At 38.4% G+C, this 26964-nt stretch overlaps 1 protein-coding gene and 1 non-coding gene across 9 annotated transcripts in view; both read right to left on the reverse strand.

The window, feature by feature from the left end:
* UTRN (utrophin) overlaps positions 1-26964 on the reverse strand; it is a 451811-nt gene that overhangs the window by 53461 nt on the left and 371386 nt on the right. For all 8 annotated transcript variants that reach the window (XM_037034777.1, XM_037034776.1, XM_037034775.1 and 5 more), the window contains 5 exons: positions 20795-20856; positions 19358-19432; positions 11669-11870; positions 6887-6972; positions 1826-1983 (listed from right to left, as the gene is read on the reverse strand). In XM_037034777.1, the coding sequence (XP_036890672.1) occupies positions 1826-1983; positions 6887-6972; positions 11669-11870; positions 19358-19432; positions 20795-20856 (583 nt within the window). The remainder of the gene's footprint in view (positions 1-1825; positions 1984-6886; positions 6973-11668; positions 11871-19357; positions 19433-20794; positions 20857-26964) is intronic.
* LOC118979014 (small nucleolar RNA U13) lies at positions 14098-14201 on the reverse strand. Its single transcript, XR_005064830.1, has one exon. It is a non-coding gene; the product is annotated as a small nucleolar RNA U13 (small nucleolar RNA).

Below are 26964 nucleotides of genomic sequence, written 5' to 3' on the forward strand. Positions count from 1 at the left end.
AAAATTCTAGAACTTAAAAAAAGAAAAAGCAGAAATTGTCATGTAGAAAGAAGAAAAAAGTCCAAGTACCTTTACATACTCAGATCAAAAAAACACAGAAACAAAAGCCCAACAACCTAAGCGCTCTTTTCACAGGTGAACTTTAATTCCATAAAGTTCCCTCTCCGAAGAGAGTGAACATTCGTGAAAGTTCAGACTCACTGACTCCTTTCCAAACTTGAAGGCCATCATAAATGCTACATGAAGAGAATTAGTTCTGTGTCCTGCTCCCGTCCCGTGGCAACATCACGCAGGGGGCACATTACTAGGGATGTACTTGGCAAGATTTCCAAATTTATAACAAAACGTATAGAACAACTTAGTCTCCCTGCAAATCTGAATGCTAATTTATTTTCATATGGGTGAAGCCAAATTTGTACCCATATCTATCTTCTGCTATTGTCAAGGTCATACTATGAAACAGATCATGGGAAGTTATATTTAGACTTTTCAATCAGTATTTTTTTGTATCTCTAAAACAAGAAAAAGGTCTATTATAAAATGTAATAACCCATAAAATCAATTCGCCTTTAAGGAATGGTGTGAGCATTTTTTTCTCTGCAATAATAAACCACTGAATATGCTTTGAGAAAATATCTGTAGGCTTGTACTTTATGCAAATGAACAATGTCAGTAGTAGCAGTTTTTTTAACGGTTCTAAAATGCTTTACATAGAATAAGCATTAAAAAGAAACTAACATGTTTTTCTAGTTTAACATTAGTAACTTGGACCAGCATACAACTCTGTACATCATTTTCCTTTTGAACAAAAGTTCTTGAAGAAAAGACTTTATTTTAATAACATTTTTAATTTACATATTTTAAAAATCTTGCCTCTAAGGGACTCAGGGCTTTTTATTAATGTACTTAGCGAATATTTATAAAGTAGTTGTGACATTTAAGGTACTCTGCACAGGGATACAATAATAAAATGATAAAAATTATCCTTGTTCATGAAGCTTAGGTTTATATGGAAGAAAAATCTAAATAAACAATTATGCAATTTAGCATGCAATTATAATTGTAATGAGCATAATAAGAAGGCAGAGGAGACTCAGGAGAATACGGTGAGACACTTGATCTCATCCTAAGGGCTCAGAGAAGCATTTCAGAGGAGGTGAGATTTAAGCAAAGATCTAAAGAACAAATATGGATCAGCAGTGAGAAGGGAGTTTGTGGGTGGAAGACAAGGAGAACATTTTGAACACAGGGCACATGTCCAAAGGCAGTAAGGCAAGAATGGAGGAACAAGCAAGGGAGCAAGGGGGCAAGTGACAAAAGATGAGCCCAGGGCAAAGGCGGGGCCAAATCACAGCCATCTGATAGCACAAGGGTGTCAAACTCATTTTCACAGGGGCCACATCAGCCTCACAGTTGCCTTCAAAGGGCCGAATGTAATTTTAGGACTGTAGAAATGTTACTACTCCTCACTACTCCTTAACAGTTAAGCGAGAGTTCAGCGCTGCCACTGGATAAAAACAAGTTGCTGGGCTGGACAAAATCAGGTGGAGGGCTGGATTCAGCCCACGGGCCTTGTGTTCGCTGCCTGTGTGATAGCACACGTTAAATATTTTCAGTGTTTTACATTGAGAAGCAGTAGGTCTCCTTGAGGCAACAGCTATTTCTTAATCAAATACGCCTTAAGAAACAAAATACAAACTTATTGGGATGGTACCCAATGCCCTCCACCATTTGGCTCCAGCCCAAAACCTCTGTTCCATTTCTTGGAACATCCTCAAAACCCTTTCTCAGTGTAGCCTATACACCGGCGAGCCTTCCTGTTTACCTGCTGGAAACAGCTGCGAACACTGGGCTCAATGTTACTGCCTCCAAAAGCGGCTACTTCTCCCAGCTGCCGGGGGATCTGGATGGCATCGTGAAGTAAGAGGCCAAGCTGCCTCTGGTCACACATTTCTGTAGGTCCTGCCACTTCGTTAAAGAGATCTGCAAGGAGGAGAGGCAAGAGGTGAGCTCCCATGGGCCGCAGTGTTCTTTGGTTTGGGGGATTGAACAACGTAGATTAGAAACAATGGGTGGGACATGGATCAATGAGTTGTCTCCTGCATTCTGACTATCTGGACATTCTGGGCATTTGCAATCAGAAACTGGTTAACCACAGGCCTCTTAGAACAACTTGTTGTATGTGAACGCATGTCAGTAGACCAATCACTACCAATTTCCTCTGCAAATGGTGCAATAAATGCATGTGGGTTTCACTCAATGGTTTCAATCAAGGTTCTCCTTCTTATTGAGACACAGTGAGCCAACATGAAGCTCCCTTCATGACTTGTCAAAGGAATAAATGTGCCTGAAGTGGCAAATCTTCAAGTTTTATAAGATTTGTTTACAAACTTTTTGTGCTCGCCCCTAAATTTAATATTCTATTAAAATTATACATTTACTTCCTTTGAAGTCTTCTATACTCAAATCTATTTTATGTAAGAAAGGATAAAAAGCACAGGAAAGAGTTTTTTATTTCTAGGTTTGTTGTTTTAGGCCCAGTCAGTCCCATTCCTTACCAGCTGTAAAAAGTGTTTCTGTTTTACTTCATTTCATGTAATAAGATACATTTAGTCAAATTTTAAGGACACAGTAACAAAACTCACAGTTCTTAGGCTTTTCTATTCATTAAAAAGCCACTAATTTATTTTATAACTTTCCTCATTCCATGAAATTAAAACTCTCCTTTTCATTCTTGGCTTATCATCTATTCACCACTTTAAATATCGTGCAGGTTGAAATTATTATTTTGTTTTCAACAATAAAGCAAATATGTTTAAATAAGTTACTGTAGTGGTAGGGAAAAATTTCATGTGAAAAGAACCTACTTTGTTATACAAACTAATACTTTTTGGAAAGAAATTTCCAAGTTCTGAAAATTTATAATCACGCAACCTCTAAAGCTTTTTATGTGAAGTTTCCAAGAACAGAAGAAAGAGAAATAAATACTTATTGGAACCCAAAAACAATTTTTCAAAAATACCTGATAAGCCAATGTCAGATCAAAATGTATGTCCCTTTTATTTTAAAGGGGAATAACGCTGAATCTAACACTGTCGACAATGAACTTTCAAACAGCTGAACCAAGCTTAATGACATTGACATAGTACTTATAAAGAAATACAATTTTAATTATAAGCATGTGGAGAGAAAGCAAATTCAATTAAGATAAATTTAATTTGTATTGCCATTTGTTTATTTAGATTATTTATTTATTTATTTAAGATCTTATTTATTTATCTTACAGGGGAAGGGAAGGAGAGAGAGAGAAATATCAATGTATGGTTGCCTCTTGTGCATCCCCTGCTGGGAACTGGTCTGCAACCCAGGCATGTGCCCTGACTGGGAATCAAACCGCGATCATGTGGTTCGCAGGCCCGTGCTCAATCCACTGAGCTACACCAGCCAGGGCATGTTTATTTAGATTTGATTAAAGGTAGTTGTTTCTTTTTATTTGTCAAAAATAAGACTATCTTAGCTGGAAAATATTTGTCCATGAGTCTGACTATGATGCTTATTCTCATACTGTTCCTGGAGGAGGACTCTTAGGTAAGTACAGTTGATTCATCCGTATAATAATCTGTACGGAGGAGTGCACATTTTCGGTGAGATCAACTGTGCCCAACTTGCTTCTTTTGAGGCAAGTGCCATGCTGCTATGCCACTATTAAGGTAAAACTACACTCAAAACATAAAAGATGAATGTTAACATTACAAATTTTGACAGATCTCTAAGTTTTTATGAAAGTTCACATTTTTGATGTCATAGTCAAAAATAAAAAGGAATGTCAGAATGTGGGAATGAGTCAGAGAAAAGTCACCATCGAAAACCCAAATTCCAATAAATGAGCACCGAAGAGATGCAAAGGGCCATTGAGAAGGACCTTTGTGTGTCCCTGATCACGCACAGAAGCCACCAGCTATTGACAAGAGGTCAGGGTATTGTTAGAACCTCATGAAGGGATATTCCCTGGAAGGCATGAAGAGAGGGGGTGTCACCAAGGTAAAGACACTGACATTAGCCACTGCGAATCAGTGTTCAGAGAGATACCGAGTGACCCAGCGCAGAACTTTTGCCACTGAGTTTGGAGAGCAAATTGTTTTGAATGTTAGTTCTGACAATGGAAGCAATAAGAGGAAGTGTTCTGGTATCACTGGGAAAATCAAAACTGGAATCAGAGTTGTTAACAGGGCTTGGAGAGGAAAGTAAAACAAAATCTCAGAACATTCCCTGAGTCTCAAGACTCCCCGAAAAGATTTAGATTACAGATTGCAATCCACCTGCCAGCCCTGGAGGTAAGATATAATGATTGTGTGTCCTACACAATCTGCATCTACTTTACGTGTCCCATAAAAGTTAACAACTAAAGGTTTTTTTTTAAATTCCATATATACAAAGTTCAAAAAGAGAAAAAGCTAATGTATGCTACCAGAAGTCAAGATTATAGGTTCCATTGGGAGCTTAGCAACTGGAAGGGTGCCTGAGGGGGCTTTGAGTGCTGGTGATGCAGTTTGATATGGGTATTAGTTATATGATCGTGTTTGAGAACTATATACTCAATGATATGTCACTTTTCTGTATATACTACATGTTATGTTTCAATCAAGTTAAAAAAAGAGGTTAGGGAGCTGTGGGAGCTGGCATGGCTCAGTGGAGCGAGTGCCAGCCTGTGAACTGAAAGGTTGCTGGTTCAATTCCGGGTCGGGGCACATGCCTGGGTTGCAGGCCAGCCCCCCCAGCTGGGGGTGTGGGAGACGTATCTCTGGCACACAGATGTTTCTCTCCCTCTCTTTCTCCCTCCCTTCCTTTCTCTCTAAATAAATAAAATCAATAAAATCTTTTTTTTTAAAAGGCACGCTTCATGGATTAAATGAAATATCAGAAATTTTCGTTCAGGGGCTTCTGTTTTTCCTGCATAATCCGAACTTTTACTGTTACATTATACAGAGCATCAAGTCCCCCACATTTGCAGAAAGTGTGTCCACGGTAGTCTGAGTGCATCCACTTTAAAATACCCTCCTCATTTTAAAATGATACATTTCAGAAATACATTTGAAAGTATGTGGATAGAAAAAGACATCTTTTATACATAATAGTGTGTTGGCAGTTTACTCCCTAATAATCAGCTTCAAAAAGTCAAGAGGCGGGAATCAGTGATGGAGGAAAAAATAGATGACACGGTTGTTTACAATAAACTGTGAGGCTGAATTTGTATGCGTTTCAGGGTAAATTGAGTGCCGTGACATAATTGTTACTTTCTGAGAACCTGACATTCCTTCAGGGGCACATGAAAACACCAATGCACAGACGATGAAAAAGTCCTTTTCCAATTTTGTACACTGATGCTTTCATTCACATTTTTCTTTCCTACGCATTATAGAAATTAACTCTTTTAGTTTTGAAAATGGTAACTTTTGACCATTATGATGCTGAAGATGATTTAAATTCTGGATAAAGTGCCACCGAACAAGAGCCTTGGGCAAAGCGTTTTCCTGCACGAACTCCGTGAAGGGCCCTCACCTGCTGCTCCCACAGTTGGCTTTTCCTTTCATAGGCATCTACATCTCCTCTCACTGACATTCTTGCAAACTGTGTAAGAAAAACAAGCCTTCCTGATGTAGACCAAAAGTTGAAAATCAAATCAGCTCACAGCCATACCAGAAAAGAAACTATTTTTTTAAGGTATCTGTGTTCACATAAGATGCAAAACTTCAAAAAACTTATAGAACTTGTGATCAAACAGTCTCTTGCTTTTGGCATCTCTCCCTTTGTTAAGTACCCCCGCCCCTCTCCCACAAATGTGTGGATGTATCTGTACGAAATCCCCTGGGAGTATGTACGGCAGAATCGAGTAACTCACATTTTTTATGGACAAAATTAAATCAAGAGATATTTTATAGTAGTTAGGAGTTTGGAGACAGCAGCAATTGTTACCATTTATTCAACAACTGGCTGTTTCTCAGTACTTTTCACATATTATCTCTAATTGCTCCCAAAACAAGAATTAGTAGCTTCGTTCTTTAGTTGAAGAAAATTTCCTAAATTTCAGCTTCCTGAAGCATGAAATGGAAGCAATATCACCTCTTGGCTGCAGTCAGTATTCAACGGGATCTTGTAACCTGCCCAAAGTCACTCAGCCACTAAGTGGCAGAGCCGAGGTCTGAAGTCAGGTCCCTCTAGCCCATGAGCCTGTCCTCTTCCAAATGCTAAGATGCCTTTCATTAACTAACAGATAAACAGATACCACTCATTTTTTTGGTGAATAAAAACAAACATAACAAAATAAAAAATGTTCTTATCACTTCATTTTTTTACACTGTATAATTATTTGTGTCTACAATAGTTCTAGTCCATCTTGATATTTTTTTAAGTATCAGAAGCACTCAAAGTTCTAGTAAAAAGTATAGTATAAAGGTTCTAGTCCATTTTAATTTTTTTAAAACACTGAAGTATACAGAAATAGAAAAGGCTTGGGCTCTAGAGTCAGAAAACTCTGTGCTCTAGTTCGAGTCTGATTATTGTCACTGCAGCCTTTGACCAGATTTTCCACCTGGCTCCACTAACTTTGTCACCTGGAAAAATGAAACCACAATGCCAACGTCATTATGGGGTGATTATTCTAAGAATCAAATGAGATATAATTTGTAGTTGGTTCTCACTCCATCACGGCACCTCACCTCCTGATTCTATAATCAGAATTTCACTCCATACAAGTTCACCTTGGAACGACACCTTTAATCTAGTCTGGACATGTATAACAAGAGTTCACGTCATATAAAACTAGTCCCCAATAAATTATCACTGTCATCACTAAAATTACTATTGGTATAGGAAAGTTTTTACATACATCTGTATTTTTCTTCTAAAAGACCTTTAGAGAGAGACATCAATCCAATCTTCAGACTCTGCACTCTAATTTTTCCAGTCCGGCCCCTGAAATTATAAGAATCTCATTGTATTACATGAATTTAAAACACTATGTAAAATATTTCTGAATATCTACTTTTTCTTAGGGTAACCATTAAAAAATAATTGCATCATAAACATAACTTTACTATTGATGTTTAAAAATTACTGTTAAACCCACACCTTAATTTCATGACATGTTTTAACAGTACATTTGACCTAGTCTGGAAGAATATACAGCCTGAGGTCACTTTACATACAACATATGAACTAGAAAGAACAAACTAAGGCAAAATAAAAACTTTGATTATAAAACTGAAAAGACTTCATTTTTATAAATACTATGAATTAAAATCTATTTGTTCATCATTATATACACAAGATTCAAAACAGACACATATAATATGCAGGTAGCTAATTCAGCAAGATGTATCTAAGATCAAATGTAAGAAAACTGACTAAAAAATTAACTGTATACTGAGGGCTTCTACATACCGAATGCTTAAAAATATATTGCCTGTATTAATGCTGGTTTCTGTCAGTGCAGTTTTCATGTTACTATTGAAAATACACTAGTCAATGATTCTAGACAGATGTGAAATCTCTGTTTGGGGAAGTACTAAATTATAATTAAATATAAAACACATGAATTAATCAATGTGAGGAAAAAGCACTTCTGTTAGCTTTATACTATGCCAATGACAGACCCTTTCAGCTTCACCTACAATCAGACTAGAAGGAAATCTTCATCTTTAAAGCAGAAAGTTGTCTTCATTCCTCATTTGTCAAAGAATTACTGAGCTGTCTACTATGTGTTAGTCACTATACTCTATCCTAGAGATAAGGAGCAGTAAATGCAGAAACTACAACAATGCATAATATTACAATCTTTGCAATAGAATCACAGACAGTCAAGAGAAACGTCTTTATTGCTACCTTTATTATTTCATATCCAGAACCAGTTTTCATTTTAAATTTCTATTGTTAATTTTCTTAAAATATGTTTTTAACTTACAAGTAGAACACACTTAAAATCTATAAATAAACTTTTACATAATTATATGAATGCATAAAATTTAGTCATTCATGCTGTTTAAAAAACAGGTAAGTATTTATATTATGGAACTTTAATTTCAGGTAGTCTTATTGTCAAACTGAATTTAAATTTTGCTCTTCTTGGTATTTTTATACTATTAATAGTAATTTTTATCTTCCAGTCTCAAATTATAAGTACTCAGGTAAGTTTCTGTATCTATACCATGACATATGAAATATAAATTAAATAAAAAAGCAAAACATGCTTAGGGATTGGAAAAAATGTATTTTCGAAACAGTAGCCTAGAGTCTGTATCTATGTTAAATCATATCCAAAAAATTTCTTGAACCCTTACTATGTATATACACAACATTCAGAAATGACCTATGAAATAAGTAATGCTTGCACTTAAAAATATAGCTATTATAAGCAGAATTTCTAAATTAACATATTTATTTCAGTTTCTCACAACTATAGAAATACTAGCTTAAAAATAACCCTAAACCAAGCTATGCTAGAAGTATTGTTTCTACTTCATATTTTTTAGGTATTTCCTAATAGACAATGTCTGTTTCCTTTCTTCCAGAAATCAGGGAATTTTATTCTTTGTACACAATCAGAGCACAGACTTGCAGAAGATAACAAAAGGCTGTGTGAATAGATTCATACATGAATATGGCTGAGGACAAAGCAATCCCTTAAGGAAATAAAAACCAAAATGATAGGCATTAGAGGGTGACCGCCAGTCTGTGGTGTCAACACAAGAAAAGAACCTCATCAGGCAGACTACTGAAAGTGTCAATCATTCATTCATCACACCATCCACAGTTATGAAAGCTTCCCAGGACCCCAGCATTGCTCTACATGCTGTGGGGACCAATAGAAAAGCACAGACACAATTCCTACCCACGATATGCTCCCACACTAGCTGGGAGACAAGAAAACTAGAGAATCATAAGAAAATATGAAATAAACCTTTATGTAGTTATACTTATCAGAGAGATAACTATCACCGTTATAGTTATCAGAGAGATCTGGGCTATCCACTCTGGCCATCTGGCACCAGCATAGGTGACTATGTTTTTTCCTAAGTTTAGTGCATGATATTTCTCTCTAAGATAGAAAACTACAGAGAACGGACATCTTTCTGACCCAGCATGGTCTTTGCTATGTTTCTCTGACATGAAATGGAGATGCATCCTAAAATCTTTTTGCCCTCTAAAATAAAAAAATTTCAAGATATTGTCCTTCTAAATTTAAAAAAAAAAGCACCTTGGTAGAAGTTCTTATGTGCTCTGATCTGATGGTGGAAAACAGAAATATACCCACATGTAACTCCCTGGAATATGAATCACAACATGTCACATACTGCTTCCTTCCCACCTAAGCAGCCCTATTCCCTTTAGGCTGTCCAATGAAAATGACACACATATATGTCACAGGCTGAATTACATCTTCCTAAAATTTGTATTTTGAAGTCCTAACTCCCTGTACCTCAGGATGCAACTGTATTTGGAGACAGGATCTTGAAAGAGGTAATTAACTTAAAATGAGGTCATTAGAGTGGGCCCTAATCCCATTTGACTGGTGTCTTTATAAGAACAGGAAATGAGGACACAGACACACACAAGAGAAAGACCACGTGAAGACACAGGGAGAAAACAGCCAAGTGTAACACCAGGAGAGAGGCCTCAGAAGCAACCAACCCTGCTGGCATCTTGATCTTGGACTTCTAGACTCCAGAACTATGAGAAAATACATTTCTGTTTAAGCCACTGCGTCTGTGAAATTTTGTTATGGCAGCCCGAGCAAACTAATGCAGTGTGTTGCAGCCACAAACAATGATGAGGGTGTGATTCCACATCTCCTCCAGCTTTGCCTTTGAATATGGTTCAAGATGTGCCCCTCCATCTCATCCACAGGGCTTCATGAAGTTCCTAAGTATTTTATGGATTTAGCATTTTTCCTGAGATGCAAAATCAAGTTACAGGCTTCGTAGTTAAAACATCTAACCGACCAGCTATTCTGGTGAATTTACTAGAGAAAATGTCACTTTTGGAGGTTTAAAAAATTGAAAATCAACTTAATAGTGAATAATTGCTAACAGTTTTCTTCTACCATAGGAAGACAGAATGCGGTACAACTAAGTGTATTAAAATATGTCAGATAGGGATACAGTAAATTCCACATTCATTATGGTAATTGAGATTCATGTTATTCGTTCTCAGGGAATTTCTTAAGAACCCTCGAGCATACAAAGGCTAATTGCTTATTTTTTAAAAATCTTTACAATATTTGTGACTATTGAAAAAGAAAAGATTGTTCTAATCAAAAGCGTAAACAAAATTTTAATTAAATCATGTCTAAAGCCATCACCATCATTTACTCACACAGAATCAGCTGCTAAATGTATGCATTTATGAACTATCATTTATCTTCTTTTTCTCTAAATCAAATGAGAGAATGATAAACACAAATTTTCATACAGCTAATTAATGAAAAATAACTTTTAGGGACTGAGAGAAAAACAACAGTTCTAATTTTCTTATTTCGTCTTTGCATATTTTAACCCCCTACCAGAAGAATGAATAATTCCTAATGTTTTAGAAATGTCAGCCCACAGCAGGAGGCCTTTCTAAAATTATTTCACAAATACATTATCACATTCAAAAAAAGTCAAATTAATGACAATTGAGTTATGCTAGAAGTTTACAGTACTGTTCATGAACAGTGAGTACCTAACTAAATTACAGACATTAGTGCCCTATTGTGTAAATTACTTAAAACATCATATATGTACATAAACAACCACCATTGCAAGAAGAAAAGCTAATACCAAAGGAGACATTAAAAGCCTTCAATTACCGCTCAAGTTGCTCTTAAGTTGTCAAACAAAAATTGCGGAGTGGAATATTATAAACCAATAAATTATTTTAATTCACAACAGTAACTATAAAATATCATCTTTTGAAAAAAAATACTGTAATAAATTCCGGAGGGAGAAGAATATCAAACTTATTTATATTAGGTTTCCCTTAGCACGGTGACAAAAAAACTTCTACAAGTTTGACAGCTTCGGTAATTAAGCAACATCTTTAAATAATGAATAGTAGTATTCATTATTTAATGATGAATTCAATTCATTCATTAATAATGAATGGATGAAGGAGCTGAATGCAGAGCTCCTTGCCCCTAGTTAAGGAGTAGTTACATTTCTACAGTCCTACAATTACATTTTGGCCCTTTGAAGGCAACCGCAAGGCTGATGTGGCCCCCAGTGTAAGTAAGTTTGACACCCCTGGAATAGACATTCGTTTTTTTATTGTTGGTTACTTGCTCATTATTTAGAAAGTCATTCATTTTCAAAAATTAACATAAATATTTCCACTGAATAAAGTATTTTGATAGTAAACTGAAGAGTGAAAAGAGGGAGGGGAGGAGGGGAATAATAGGGTAAAAAAGGGGAAGAGTCAAGTCAAGGTAGATGTACAAAGGACCCATGGTCAAGGACAATGGGGTGGGGATTGTCTGGGAGCAGGGGTTGGAAGGCAGGGGAGAGACACAGGGGGAAAAATGAGGACAACTATAACTGAATAATAGTAAAAAAAATTCACTTAAAAAAGTTACATATTTTGTATTAGCATATTTCATTCAGTAACTGTATTTCAACCAGAAAAAAAACCTTACGTGTCATATACATTGAGCAACCAGTTGAGACACATATCCACGCAGAGAGGAACATTGACCAGATCCTTGTGCATTTGCTCGAGGCCATCGTAAGTTGTGGTCAGGCAGTTGATGACATCTGGGACGCTGAGGAGCTGATCATTTTGGTTCAGCTTGTGCTGTTTGAAAACTTCATTTGTTGTATTCAGCTCTAAAAGATCCACTAATCAGGTGAGAAACAGGAATATGTAGAGTTACTACATTATATAAAAACACTGAAATAATCTATCCTTTTACCCAATTTGCATTTTTAAAGTAACAAATAGCATTTCCATTCATGCATTGCTAACCTCTCCTTTTATCCACATTTCTATGCTTTTGAATGTAGGCTGTCACTTTTCAATACGATACCATTTTTCACTCCTTGGAATATCAATTATTCTTGCTTTCCTTGTCTGGCTTTTTCCTCTCTAAGCTCTTCCTACTTCTAAACACTGGAAGGCATAAATCTCTGAATCTGCTCCAAATGGTAGCAAGTCCCAGATGTTACCTGCTTTCCTTCTCTTACTTCCTGAGAAAAGCCTGCTCACCAACCTCCCAATTCATCCTTTCTATCACTGGCAAACTAATCATCCTTAACAATTTCTCACCGTATACATTATGAGATACAAAGTTGAATAAATTTGTGCAATTATAAAAAAAGAAAAACCAGCTTTATATTATGCAAAACACCATGAAGATTCCTCAAAATATTAAGAATAGAATTACCATATGATTCAGCAGTTCTTCTTCTAGGTACTTATCCAAAGATTATAAAACTCTAATCAAAAAGATATATGTACCCTTGTGTTTATTACATTATTCACAATTGCCAAGATATGGAAACAACCTATGTGACAATTGACAGATGAATGAATAAAGACGATGGGGCCTATGTACATACATAAAATAGAATACTATGCAGCCATAAAAAGTTGAAATATTGCCATTTCTGACCTAAATGAATGTTGACATTATTGTGCTACGAGACAGAAGTTGAAAGGAATAATAACTGTATAATTTTACTCATACATAGAATATAAAACAATAAGGAAACAAGTGAACAACAAAACAAAACCAGAACCACAGATAGAGACAACAGATTGGTGGGTACAAGAGGGAAATGAAGGTGGGACAAGGCAAAATGGATAAACAGGGTCAAATATATGGTGACCCAAATATAGGGTGACACTAGAGTGTATACAGATATTGAGTTATAATGTTCTATGCCTGAAACTCATATGTTATACACGTTACTGCCACAAAAATTTTAACAAACGAGCTCTGTAGAAAAATAATCGTTCTCCACTGCCCACTGAATGAAGCCTGATCTACGTAAGCCCGCACAGTTTGAGCCTAACTTCGCCTGTTTCCCACGATGCTTTGGCATATAAGCAGCTTGTAGCTATGCAGAATTCATGGGGGTTTGAAGGCCAGGCCCCACATGCACAGGTCTTCACGCACTTGCTCCCATCCTCACTCTTCCTGTGCAGGACATCTACACTGGGCATGGCCGGCGGTGCTAAAGCACAGCCAGTGAGCAAAGAAGGATGAGGCAGTGCCCGTGCTCTCGAAGGTGGCAAGTCTGGGAAAGGGGACAGACTTGAGACCTTCGGCAAACAGACTGAGACCTTTAGCCAAAGGAGGAGTGAAGCACCCCGAGGAGAGAATGCATGCATTTCTATGAGAGCCATGCCCGCTAAGGGAATGGAAGGACAACTGCAAAGGCTCCCTGGGAATGAAAGGGGCCTTAAAAACTAGAGAAGATACAAGAGGTCACGCAAAATGTGGGAAGAACTCCAGAAGGATAGAGCTGCCTGCAGAAAGACAAAAATTCAAAGAACTCCAGAGGGCTCCAAGGAATGACCAGAGGCATTTTTGACAGTTAAATAAAATGAACAGCTTCCTTTGTGTTTCCCTGTTTTCAGTTAGGTAATGAATGACTCAACGTGGATTTAAAGGAAAGATTATGTCGACTCAAATGAAAAAGTCTCACATAATCTTTCTTTTAAATCCGTGTTAGGTCATTCATTATCTAACTGAGAACAGGGAAACATACATTATTGAATTACCATGCAATTTATATATTTATTGAGTATGGGGATGACTCATCTAATTCTAAACATAGGGATTTATAAAATTACAGATTTAAGGTCTACCCATGGAAATTACTGCTTTATAAAATTCTTCCCCTATCTCCATATTTAACATTTGAGATTTTTTAAAAAATCAGTTCAGGGGAACTTTAAATACACACACACACACACACACACACACACTAGTTGGAGGTATATATATATACCTCCAACTAATTTCTCTTTGCCAGATGCAGAACTGTCCCTAAGAAAATATGACATTTTGACAGTTTACTAAAATGAACAGCTTCCTTCCTATTTACCTATTTTCTTCCCTGTCAGAAAGGCAATGTGCTGGTGCCCTCACCCGGTTTGAGGGAGGCACATCTCACACAAGAGCATGAAGACCCCATCATCTCGTAGATGAAATACAAAAGGATCATTTTTACCTATTTTTAACTAGGGAACAACCATTCATTTTGAATTTGTTAAGACATTCATGAAACGCGTCCACTCTAGCTGCTCAAACACCACAGAATGATTTACTTTTCCAAGTTATCTACACTGGCAAAGAACTCCTTTAAAATTACACGGATTAAAATTATTTCTAAAACAACTCACCAGGGATTAAATTAAAACGATTTCTAAAAACAACTCATTTTTCAAAAATAGAGAAAAATAAAAAACACACAACTCTGGATAATAAATCAATCCAGATGACCTCATTTCCTTCAGATCTCAAATATATCATTGACCAAATTTCAGCTAATGTATAAAATAACTGTGTAAGGTCTACACGAGTTAGAGATGGTGGCCAAAAGCTGGGAACCATCTGAAATTTCCATTGTCACATTTCCTTGGCGTTATACACTGTTGTCAATGATAAACTCCCTGAGGGCAGGAGCACAATTTAAATTTACTCATAACAGTGTGTGATAAAAGGAACGGCTTAATAATGATAGCGGCTGCTACCGAACTATGATTTCACACAGATACAAAGAAACACATTCAGAGACTGCCAACATGCTCTAGATTTCTGAATTTCAGCATGAATTTTGCCAGCAACACAGCACTGTTATGTGTCCCCATCCCCCAACACGGCATAAAGTGACAATAGACCAAACTCCAAAAAGACCATTTTCTGGATGAGGGTTCCCATACAGTTCTTCCAGAAAAGCCCTTTGTAATACACATTGTAAATATGACAGTAATTTGCCTCACCCCACAGACGATCATGTCTTTGATTTTTAGTGATTTATTCTGACACTTCGCCGTAGTGCCTAAGCAAGGCATACATCATCCTGAAGTGTGTCCCATTTAGGCACCTTTAAAATGGACTACATTTAGATCCCAGAAAATTAGGATCTCCTCCTCTCAAAGGCAGACAAATGACAGCTCAGTCATGTGGCAAATGAAACAAATGGCAGAATCATTTTCTACCCATTTTTTTCTTTAAGCCCACATAGGAGGCATAGGCAATCAAATGAAAATGGATCATCATTCTCCTCTGTAAAAATAGCACCCGACCCTGGACTTCTGTGGCTCTTCTGCCTCCAACTGCTTGACCATCCCTGATGGCAACTTTCCCGTCTCCTCTTCCCCAGACATCAACGAAACATAGGTGGCGATTAAGACCTTGTATCTACAAACCTCACTCACTTTCATTATTACTCCTCTCTGGACGACTCCAGGTTCTGTTTTCTCCTCCCTGCACCTCTGATCCACATTCCTGTTGCTCTATTCCCCACCAGAGTTTAACTCCTCTCATTTAGGAACCTCCACCTCGATATGTTCCAAATTTCAGGCCTTGCCCTCCTGTTATGCTGAAATCCAGAAATGGTGTTGCCACCTTCCATAGATCGTTGGTCTGCAAATCCTGAGCTTTCCTAACAGCCTCCTCCTTCTATCCGCTGCAGTTTACGAACCACAGGATTCCCCCCGACATCAGTTCTTTCTCCTCTTCACAAATCCGTACCCTCATCTCTGCTCCTATGACCAGCAGCCAGCTCAGCCTCCATCATCTTTCACCTGAGATATTTTCTTGTCCTCTGTTCCCTCTGTCCTTTGAGCTGTCCTAGAGATTGTCCAAAGCACGCAGCCACAACTGGCCCTGTCCTCTAAATTCCACAAAACAGAAAATGGTTCCACAGTACTCTGCTCCACACACACACACACACACACACACACACCGAACATTGAATTCAACATTGGACAACCTTGAGGAACAAAAACTCTAAAAAACCAGAAAAGGTTTTATTTAAAAAAAAAGACCAAACTAGACCTAAACTGATTTTAAGAGCATTCCTGAATACTGGGCAAATGCTCATTAGCTATTCCATTTAGACCCCATTACCAGCTGACATCCCCTGAACTCCATCCAAGCCTCCAAAAGATCAGAGAAGCACTAACCTTTTAGTTCACTTTCAGTACATGTGTCCCCAAATAACACAGCATTTAGTTGTGCATGGCTTTGAACTATACCTAAGTGAAGATATAGTGGATTTCTCCTACTACTTGATTTTTTTTTCATTCACCTTTATAGTTCTGAGAATAATCCATGTTTGTGCTGATTACTCACTCACTTATTTGCTGTTGTATCCTATCACTGATGAGCATGCCAAAATTAAACAACTTTTACTATTAAAAAGTGCACTTATAAATCTTCTTACACATTTTTCTGTTGTACTTCTATGACTTTCAAACTCAAATCATTTATTCAATCTGTCCTAGCAGACTGCTCTATGCCAGCAATTGCATGGGTCTGAAGTGTAGAAGAAAACAGACTCATCCCTCACATGAAAGCTTAGCTCATTGGGAGAGACAGACCGTAAATAAACAGAATAGCATGCACTGTGACAAGAGCCACGCAAGAACTAAATCTATGAGATGAAATATCAGGGTGACCTACTTTGAGTAAAGTAGCCAAGGAAGCCTCATTAATGCCAGGCAACAGTGAAACTAGGACCTCAAGGAAGAGAATGCACCAGCTGGGGGAAAAGGAGAAGCGCAAGGGGCTGACAGGCGCTCTTCAGACACGAGGGACAGAATCCAGAGCTTGCCATTTCCACTGTCCCCCAGAACTGATAAAAGCTCGTAGTGGAGCACAGACCACAGGGTGGACAGAGGGAGAAGCCAAGGCAAAGGCCATTTCACTCAAGGGCAACAGGGCTCCATTGTAAGTAGGGGAGCTGTGTCCACATGTAATGTGCTCTCTCCAAACTTAAGTTCTTTGAGTGTGGGAACTGAGTCTCTTTATTTTGCCTTATCTCCTGCCCAGTCTTGGAGCCCAATAAATGAATGAACAGTGACAAAAACAATGGTGCACCCTCTACATTAGGACATTATGGAGGGTGGAAATGTACACAAATGGAAAGACTACCCTTGACCTAAAGCAGTTCTCAGTGAAGCTGGGGCAATCATCCTGACGTTATTTATTGTCCAAAGGCACACATTCGGCACTTACAGAAACGCAGTCATCCCAGGCCATCATAAAGTTCTGGAAATACTGGTGGCAGGTCGAATTGGCTTGTTAATCTTTCCAAAAGGAGTAAATTTTTAACAGTATTTAGGAGGAAGAAAGGGTTACAGACGATTGTTGGGGAAGGGTCCGGCGACAGAAGGGATGGGCAAGGAAGGAGCAGATTAACCACTAACAGGCGAGCCTGACAAGCGGGCAACAGAGCCAGCGAAGGCAGAGGCCAGGCAGCTGTCAGCGCATCGCTTCAAATATTTACAACCCAGCGCAACCCGGCACTTTTCTAAGTGTGTGTTACTAAATGCCGTTCAGTTCATAAGTGGGCGGTGTTGCTCTTCGGCATCTCTCCTCTCATGTTTGAAGAAATGAACAGAAAATTCATTTTTCTTTGGAGTAAAAAAAAAAAAGCTCACCAGAATAAAACAAAACTAAATGTATTAATGCTTACTGACCCAGAAGTATTAGTGAAAACTGGAGCCATATTCATAATGAACATGAACAAGGCAGTCTTCTGTCAATTGAGATTCTGTGGCTGAGTCATTTGTCCTCATTTTATAGCTCATCAGGCCTGAGAGGACCTTCCTGATCTGTCAGCTGGATGCTGGACATGCAGCTGAGCCTCTTTTGAAACTGGTCACCACGAACTCACTGAGCTCAGAACATCCCTTTGCGTGCTCCTAATTCACTTCCTCTTTCCTTCTGGCTCAACAGACAGACCACCAGCCAGAGTGCCGGCTTGTTTTTTCTTTCTTTCTTTCTCTTTTCTTTTCTTTCTTTTCTTTTCTTTTCTCTCTTTCTTTCTTTCTTTCTTTTTTTTTTGTATTGGTAATTTGGCAAGGCTTGCTGTCATCAAAACCTGCCACTTATCTGGGGCTCGAGCCCCTGCCAATTATCTGGGGCTCTGTGGCAGTAGGTCATCCCACCCTTTTTTCTATCTCCTAATCTAAAGGTGTTTTCCAGCCCTTTGTGGGCTTTTCTTCCACACATAGCTTAGGTTTTCCTTATTTTAAAGGTATGTATTGCTGTATTTTCTCTGAGTGATTCTACACTGTCTTTCCTCAACTCTTCTCATGTAAGCAGCTTCAAATGTATTTCTAATTTCTACTGACTTTTAAGGAGCAGATTTTAACTGTAACATATTATTCTCAGGGTTAGTTGCAAAACTTTAGTGAGCTGCCTAGATATATAGTAACAGTTTACAGAAGGCAGCAAATAAGAATGGTTGGTATTATTCAAATTACCCTCTTAAAAGTATAGGCAAAGGCAGCTTCCACATATTAACTATCTGATAAGACCTAAATGTTCTTTGAATAGACTTGGTCATTAAAACTGCAACCAAGAGTTGAATCCAGACAGCTTAAATCCATATTCTATAAAGGCATTATATTTCTATATTCCTACTTAAAGTTCAGTTATTTGAAGGGACTAACCCTTTAATAAAATGATTATCATAGAAATCACTGGACAAAATCTCTGTAGGAAATGTTCATACTGTAAGACTAAATGTCTCAAGACATATAAATGAACATAGAAACTTTTATCCAATCGTCTAAGATGACAGTTGAAATCTGGATCAGGAACATGATGTTTTTTAGTGTTTATTATATGACCGTATTGAATAAAACTGTTTTGAACCTTATACGTCCAAATACATACAAAGTACTTAAAAGCAATAAATGGTCTAACACATATATTAGACTATATATATATATATATATATATACACCATAGAGAGACCATATGTATATAAAATATATGTGTATATGCATACATATACATGTATATGCATGTATATATATACATACACTTTGGTTCCTTGCTTTAATCCTTTTAAATTGGGTGGCAGCATACTTTTTGAAAAAGACTTCTATGTCACTGCTGTATTTTGGTTAATTTTGTTCTCCAACTGAGAAGGGCATATGTTCATTTGTTTTCCCACTGCACGCATGCTGATGGGGCAAATAATAGAGCATGTATAGAAGCAGAGCCAACTCTCTGAGTGAGACACACTGAAAATTAGATTAACTCTACAAACACACCGCCCTCTTCATTTATCTTTGTCTTAAAAAAAAAAAAGGCAATCCAGAGAACAGAGCGATCAACTTTGGTATCATAACTCACAACACAGTGCTTTCTGTAGTCTCCGGATTTTGATAGCTGTCCGGTAGGCAGAGAACCGTACGTTATTCAGGTCAGCTGCAAGGAAAAGGGGACACATTCAAAAGCATGTTTAGTACTTATGCTGAATGGCAAGACGGGATTTGTTTACTTCAGATGTCTATTCACATTAAACAGTCTTCTCCTAAAATCCACATTATGTATTCAGGAACATCATTAAATGTCCATTAGCACCACGGTGAGATGTCATCCAAGGCACTGCCACACCAAAAATTCCAAGAAAGGAAGAGGAAGAGAATGAGGGCGAGGAAAACCCCTGGCCTGTGCACTGTCCATGGCATTGTGGGGGGCCCCTGCTCTGTGCAGCCAGAGGGGCTCTCCTCCAGGGCATCTTCCAAGGACAATTGGCTCTCAGTCACCAGGCTGTCCGTCTGATGCCCCAGAAAGTTTCTATATCCCTCCATTCTGATCTGTTTGCTTCCTCTGCCCTTTCGTAGATCTGGTCAAAATTATCCTATAGTCAATATTTAAACCTTTGGGAATAAGAGATACTGTAGTTTTTTTCTCTGTCCCCTAAAGACAGACTAGCAGTGTTAGAGACTAGAGGAGTTAGAAGAAAAAGCAGAAATCATCAAAATTTGACTTCTCCTTTTGCAAACCAGCGGTTTTTCTCTCACTTGTTCAACCTTCCAAGCCACCCTCACTCACTCAAATGCAAGTTCACAAGGGAGGCTGATATTTAAAGAGATGAAGTGGGGTGCTCCCCATTGCTGAAATGGGCGTGGATGGGAAAGCCTTGGGGCGCTGCTACTCCATCTGCAGCAGCACCTTTGCTCCCCAAAGAGAAAACTCTTTCAAAACGGCTGGACCAACCAAGGAAGCAGTGTGTGTGTGTGTGTGTGTGTGTGTGTGTAATCAAAGTCATATTCTACTGCAAATCTACAAGATCAGAATTCTCATCTCATGAGTTTTCTTGCATTTTACAACAAAATGAATTTAGCTCTTCATCTCTTCTTAGAATAAATGAAATTAAGCTAGCTAACTTAATAAGATTTATTAAATCAAGAGTGAGCTAAAAGCAGGTTTAAAAGCAGTGGATTAGAGATTGCTGTATTATAATTGTTTTAGTTTTTTTTTATTTTCCACATAAAACTAGAGAGTAAGAATGACCCCATATTAGGGACATAAACCTCTAATTATATCCCTCCTTTTAAAATCGTGCTTTTTTGGACACTATTTTAAACCTTACATCCTTTTAAGAAGAAAGGTAAAATCTGTTTACTTCATGGTCCTTAGAAATTCAACTGCTTTTACCTGTCACTGTTATGACCCTTAAATACAACATGCCACATGAAAAAAAAGCTGGTGATTAGTTTTCATTTAAAAACATACCTTTTCCGTTTCAGTTAATTCATTTCTATTAAATGCAATAATACTCACCAAGGGATTGAAAGAGCTCAGTCATTTTAGGGTGATCCCAACAGGTTGTCTGTGTCTGATGGCTGGGGGAGAAGTTAATACATTTAAGTAAAAGAACATGTACAATAATATATGCCACACAGAAAATACACAAAGAGAATTTTTGTTAAAAAATTTAAAAATATGTGCAAAATTATTTCCATGAGGGATCACTCAGAAACCTTGTGCCCAATCATTACTTAACATTTGAAATAACACATTTTTACTTGAGCAATTACATTGCAAAATTATAGATGGAATTTTTTTCTTCATCTATTTCAAAAAGAAATTACAACTCAAAATTAAAACCTAGTTATAAAGTGTGAATGTCAGGGACCCCAGGGTATCACGTTTGATAAAGCCAGATCAATACAGGCTCCAGAATGATTCTACTTGTGTTAGGTGGATGGAGAGTCTCATCCAGAACAAATCCTCCAAGAGCAGAAGTGCCGTGAAAGTCATTAACTTTAAAAGTCCTAATCAAATTTCTGAAGAATCGAGAAGTGAAGAGTTGAACTCTGAATAAACTCACCTCACCATCTACTGAGTCTCCCTCTTCCTCACCCCGAGGGTCTCCTTCCCCTTTTCTCTGTGGAGACCACTCAGGACCCCAAAGTTGGGATAAGAATTATTTTAAGCTAAAGACATCTGAGATTCCACAGATGTAGAAAGACGCCTTCTCAGAGCTTCCTTTTTCGGACTAACAGCAGCAACCCCTGGGAGTGGGGGCAACCATAAATCCCCTCTTTGGCGGGGAGTTTCTTGGCCATAAAGAAAACAGAAAAAACATCTGCACCTGCACAAACATTATCACCAACTTTCTCATCTCATGTTTGTTCTTGTAAAAAAAAAAAAGAGTCTTCCTAAAAAAAATTACTGTTTTTTCCCATAGGAACATTTCTGCACATCTCTTTGCCCTACCGAGTTGGGTATATGAACTAACTTCAAATTCTAACCACCCCTTTGAGTCACTCATCTCTGAGCACTCCTTCATGTATGTGCACTGCACATAAATTAACCCTTTCTTTTTTGTTGCTAATTTGTGTTTTGACAGTTTGATTGCCAGGCTCTCAGAAACTGAACCTGTGAAGGTAGAGCAAAAGTTGCTTTCTTCTCTGACACATTCTTCCCGTTTTGACTTTATGACCCTACCTCAGCCTCCCTCATTTAACCAGTATATTGGGTTTTTGAAAAATATACAGATATAAGCCCTGGCTGGTGTGGCTCAGTGGATTGAGCACCAGCCTGAAAACCAAAGGGTTGCCAGTTCGATTCCCAGTCAGGGCACGTGCCTGGGTTGCAGGCCAGGTTCCCACTGGGGCTGCACAAGAGGCAACCACACATCGATGTTTCTTTCCCTCTCTCTCTTCCTTCCTCTCTCTCTATAAACAAACAAACAAACAAACAAAATAGATACTAAACATTTTTTTCTCATGAACTTTATTCTTCACTTTACAAGCAAGGTTTATATTTTCTCTTATTCTATAGATTTCAAAACCAGCTCAAAGAATTAGAAGTCTTTGGGGGAATAAGAGGGTAAAACAGATCAGTGTAACGCTGACATTAGGTTTCTTCCTTTTGTGTGTGTGTGTGTGAGTGAGTTGACCAGCTCTTAACATAAATGGGTCAATAGCCTTATATTTAAAAAGTTTACTGTCCCTTATCTGGGTCAGAATAGAGTAAGAACATTTTATAGGTCTCAAAGGACTTCTTGGATGACACTCATTTCTTATAAAACTGTTTAGTAAGCTAAGTGAAATGGCACAGTACACAGAGAGGAATATTAAAATATTCATAGACTCGAATTTAAGAGAAAATATCAAGAGGGGGGTATGTCACTGGAAAAATGATGTAATCACAGTCATGTACATACATGTAACAGAACCTCCAGAAAACATGATTTACTTTGAAAAATATTAGCTTTACAATTGACTATGTAAAATATCCTGGAAATTTCAAAACCTCAAACAAGATAACACACCTACAATGCGAAGATCTGTCTCAGTAAGAGTTGGAAAGTTGTCTGACTCCCTTACCCGGTGTTTGACACTAATGCAGAGGCAAATATTTGTACTTAGTTTTCTGCTACTTAATACCAACAAAACCATTCTACCCACTTACTATCTAAATTACTCCAAAGACCATGAAGAAAGCACTGAAGCTGTTTTGTTACTGGTGGGCAGGCAGTCGGAGCCCAGCAAGTCTCCCTCACTGGCTGAGCTGGGCAGCAGGGAAGGTTATTACACTAAGCATGCACAAAGTCCTTACCCCTCCCCTCCAACCCCAGGAGAGGGGGTGGGACCAGGAGAAGGAGGGCACATGTGCCATAGAAGTAACTGTGGCAGCAGGGGGAGGCAGTGGACCAAAGAGGCCTGTTGGTCTAACCTTGGGAAAGAATGGATTCACTGGGACGTGGACCCTCCTGAAGCTCGCAAAAATATGGGGTGTTGACTGGTCATTTTTGAGAAAGCCCCTAGTCTACCCCACACCCAAGCTAATATAAACCTGGGGAGAACAAAGAAGGCTCTCTTTCTTGCTCGAGGCTCTTGATTTGCACTTGGACAGTGTACTCCCCTGTTCTTTCCATGGGTCGTATGGCCCAAAGAGCCACGTGGCCATGGCTTCCAGCAGGAAGCCCCTCTTGCTTTCTGCCCACATGGTGATGCATTTGCTGGTGCATTCACACACTCTGTCTTGGGAGCACGCGGCCTTGTAGCTCTAGCAGCTGCATGGCCTGTGGCTTCCCAGTGGCCAGAAAAAGCTAAGCTACCCAAACAACTACTTAGTAGCCACCTGCAGGATCCAATGGACTGCATTTTTAATTGGAATAGGAACTCTGCACAATGGCTTTTGATTAGGTCTTGCTGAGGACTGTTGGACTCCATGGTTCTGCATAGAAAATGAGCATTGAGACAGGAGTCCACCGTTCTCCCAGACTGTGCAGCATCTGAATAAAACCTCTTTTTTTTTCACCAGCAACTGCCTCACGAGTTTGGCTTTTGTGACGGCAGGCGGACAAATTGTCCTTTTTTGTTTGTTAACAGTTTCATCTAAAATTCTTACTACCGATAGTGTGGCCCAGAGCGTGACAAAAATGCAGAATCTCAGACTCCTACTCCTCCTGCGCTGGAATCTTCATCTTAACAAAATCCCAGGGAATTAATATGCACATTTAAGTTTGAGAAGTGCTGACCTAAAAGCTCCTAATGCATGACTGAAAGTGAAAAATTAGAACTTAAAAATAAAGTCAATCTCTAAACTTCACTAATGAAACGACTTCTTCATTATCATCAATGAGAATAAAAGAAGGATTTGCTGGAAATTTAGTCTAAATCAAGCAATTTCATCATGGGCTCCCTGTTTACCAGTATGCACTTGATTTCTTGTCTCTTCTTTTGATGAATTTCAAGCCCCACGGACCACTCTGTAGAGACAGACAACCCAGTCTAGAAGACCAAATGAAACCTCAAGAATCAAACAATGCTATGAGCAATGCAGAGCCAAGCTTTCCACTTAAACAACAAACATAAATAATTACACTTTTTCTAGAGTCACCAGCACGGTGTTTTGGCCAACAACCCCTACGGAACCATGAGAAGCAAGTGGCCCGGTGCAGTCAGGCAGCGGACTGAGAATTCAGTGAGTGCGCGGCTTGCCAACAGCTCCTTTTAGAGAAACCACTAGTGGGAGCTGAGGGAACACACACATTTGGCAAACAGATGGAGGAAGAGAAAAAGCAGCCCCCTTTGTGAATTCAATACCAGTTGATTCATTAGGCAGAACTGCCAACACTGAAAATAAACACAGCCTCTGGTTACGAATGTGTAGCTGCAGCTTACCAAACAGCAGTTTCAAAAAAAAGTAGTAGATGCATTTGGCTGATGGATTCTCATTCTCTGTCTCTGTCTCTGTCTCTCACTCTAAGTGTGTGTGTGGGGGACGATATTAAAGCCAAAGCCACACTCCACTTAAAAGCTCACAGTATTCGAACAGCTGCAGATTGCTCAGCTCATCCAGCCAAAACGCTGCCAGTCCTCCCTAAGCAGGGGACCAAAACAGAAGTAGGGTGCCCCTCCCAGGCTCCCCTCCTACATACAGCAGGTTAAATTCTGGCCATTCTCAAAAGTCAAAAGAAGAGTGGGACTTAATATTATAAAGCTTGATAAACAATAAAATAAAATAATAATCTTCTTATAAAAGCCCTCTTTTTAAGAGGGAACAGACACAGACAGCTGTTCAAGAATAAAGCAAAAATTTAAAACCTAACAGAGCAGCAATTAGCAGCTGAGTCCAAAATCATAGGAAGCAACAATAGTGAGAATCTGTGACATTAACTAGGGTGCCTGGCCACACCAGTCTTGCTTGTGTAGAGAAAATGGTGAAGGCTTTTGATATGAACAAAAAATTCGCTGGTGTCCTGCGACATTTAAATTGTCTTTGAGCTATTTTAAACTCAAACACTGAAGCAAACCGACAGTAACGCAAATGATATTTTGTCCATAGAAATGCAAATTGTGTCCTCTGGAATGCAATGGATTACTGTCCTGTGGATACTGACTACTTCATCAGCTTTGCATGTATCTGTCAATCCACGTTAGCAGCCCCAGACCATAAAGATGCACTACTCAGCACCCTCCTTGGAATCTGTTATAACTTCTTACCTGTCTCCTTATTAATTAGTGGGTTAAATGAAAGCTTTGACATATGTTCTTTTTATATCTATATGAGTCAAGATTTTATCTATTTTCATTTTTTAAAATTTTTATTTGTGAGGCATCATTGACATATAACACTGTGTAAGTTAAAGGTGTACAACCTGTTGGTTTGATACATTTATGTATTGCCATATGATTATCATTGTAGCATTAGCTAACACCTTCATCATATCACACAATTATCATTTCTTTTTTGTGATGAGAACACTTTAGATCTAGCAACATTGAAATATATAATATACTATTGTTGACTATACTGACAATGCTCTGTATTACATCTCCATTCCCTATTTTTTTAGAGAGAGGGAAAGGGAGCGAGAAGGAGAGGGAAAGAAATGTCTATGTGCAAGAGATACATCGATCAGTTGCCTCTTACATGGCCCCCAATAGGGACCTGGCCCACAACCTAGGCATGTTCCCTGACCAGGATTCAAACTGGACACCTTTCAGTTTGCAAGCCGGCCTTCAACCCACTAAGCCATACCAGCCAGGGCTCCATTCCCTATTCTTAAAATTATTGTTCAACATCCAGAACAGTCCTGACTTGTACCTGTTGTCCTCTATATAAAAGTGTCCCTTTCCTGGTGTCCCAGTTGGGAAAACATATGGTCCCTGTGTTAAATGGACTTTAATGGAAACTAATAAGACTAATAAGTAGTATATCATTCTACCTATTGGTTCATAATGTATTCTGATAAGTCACACAAAGTAAAATACAAGATTATACACCAAGGAAGAGAACACAAAAATGTTGTTTTACAAAACTGTCCATTATGAAACAATAAAACAAAAGCAAAGAGCAATTTTGATAGATCGTAATACACCGATTTCTAGGCAAAAGACTGCTTAAGGAAGATGCTTTCAAACTCATTTGTCCCCATTACAGCGGTCCTTGCATTTTTCCATGAAACCTTAAGAGATGATGGAAAGGTATCCTATGTGTCCCCAAACTAACACTTAGCCAAACACTTGTTACTTATCTACCCAAACGTATACCTGAAACTGGACTCTGTGAACTTTGCCATTTAATATTCTATTCCGGTTACAATTATAAGACATATAAACAAAAAAAATTAAAGATGAATTAATTAAAAATGCAATGCAAATCTGGGAAAAAGCACTATGTGCACTGCTCCGGGATAAGACAACTTCGGAAGAAACATATTTCTTTTTTTTCTGTGCACAGTGAAAGATAAGACACACTGGGCCAGGATGTGTAATATTAACCATAGTAATGGCCTATTATTTCAGTGCTCAGTTTGTGCCAGGTCATCTTCCAAATCGGCAAGTTTCAACTGGCACGTCACAGCACACTGGTGTGTGGCAAGAAGTTTTAAAACGCGCAATGCCAGGCTATTTAGTCAGGGGCACTGACCTCTTTTCCCTTAAACTATCAAATAAAAAATGCCACTAGTCAACACAATAGCTGTCCAATGT

The sequence above is a fragment of the Sturnira hondurensis genome, unplaced genomic scaffold (genome assembly GCF_014824575.4).
Source record: "Sturnira hondurensis isolate 20B ecotype Veracruz unplaced genomic scaffold, ASM1482457v3 Scaffold0022201, whole genome shotgun sequence".
In the NCBI taxonomy this organism is placed as follows: Eukaryota; Metazoa; Chordata; class Mammalia; order Chiroptera; family Phyllostomidae; genus Sturnira; species Sturnira hondurensis.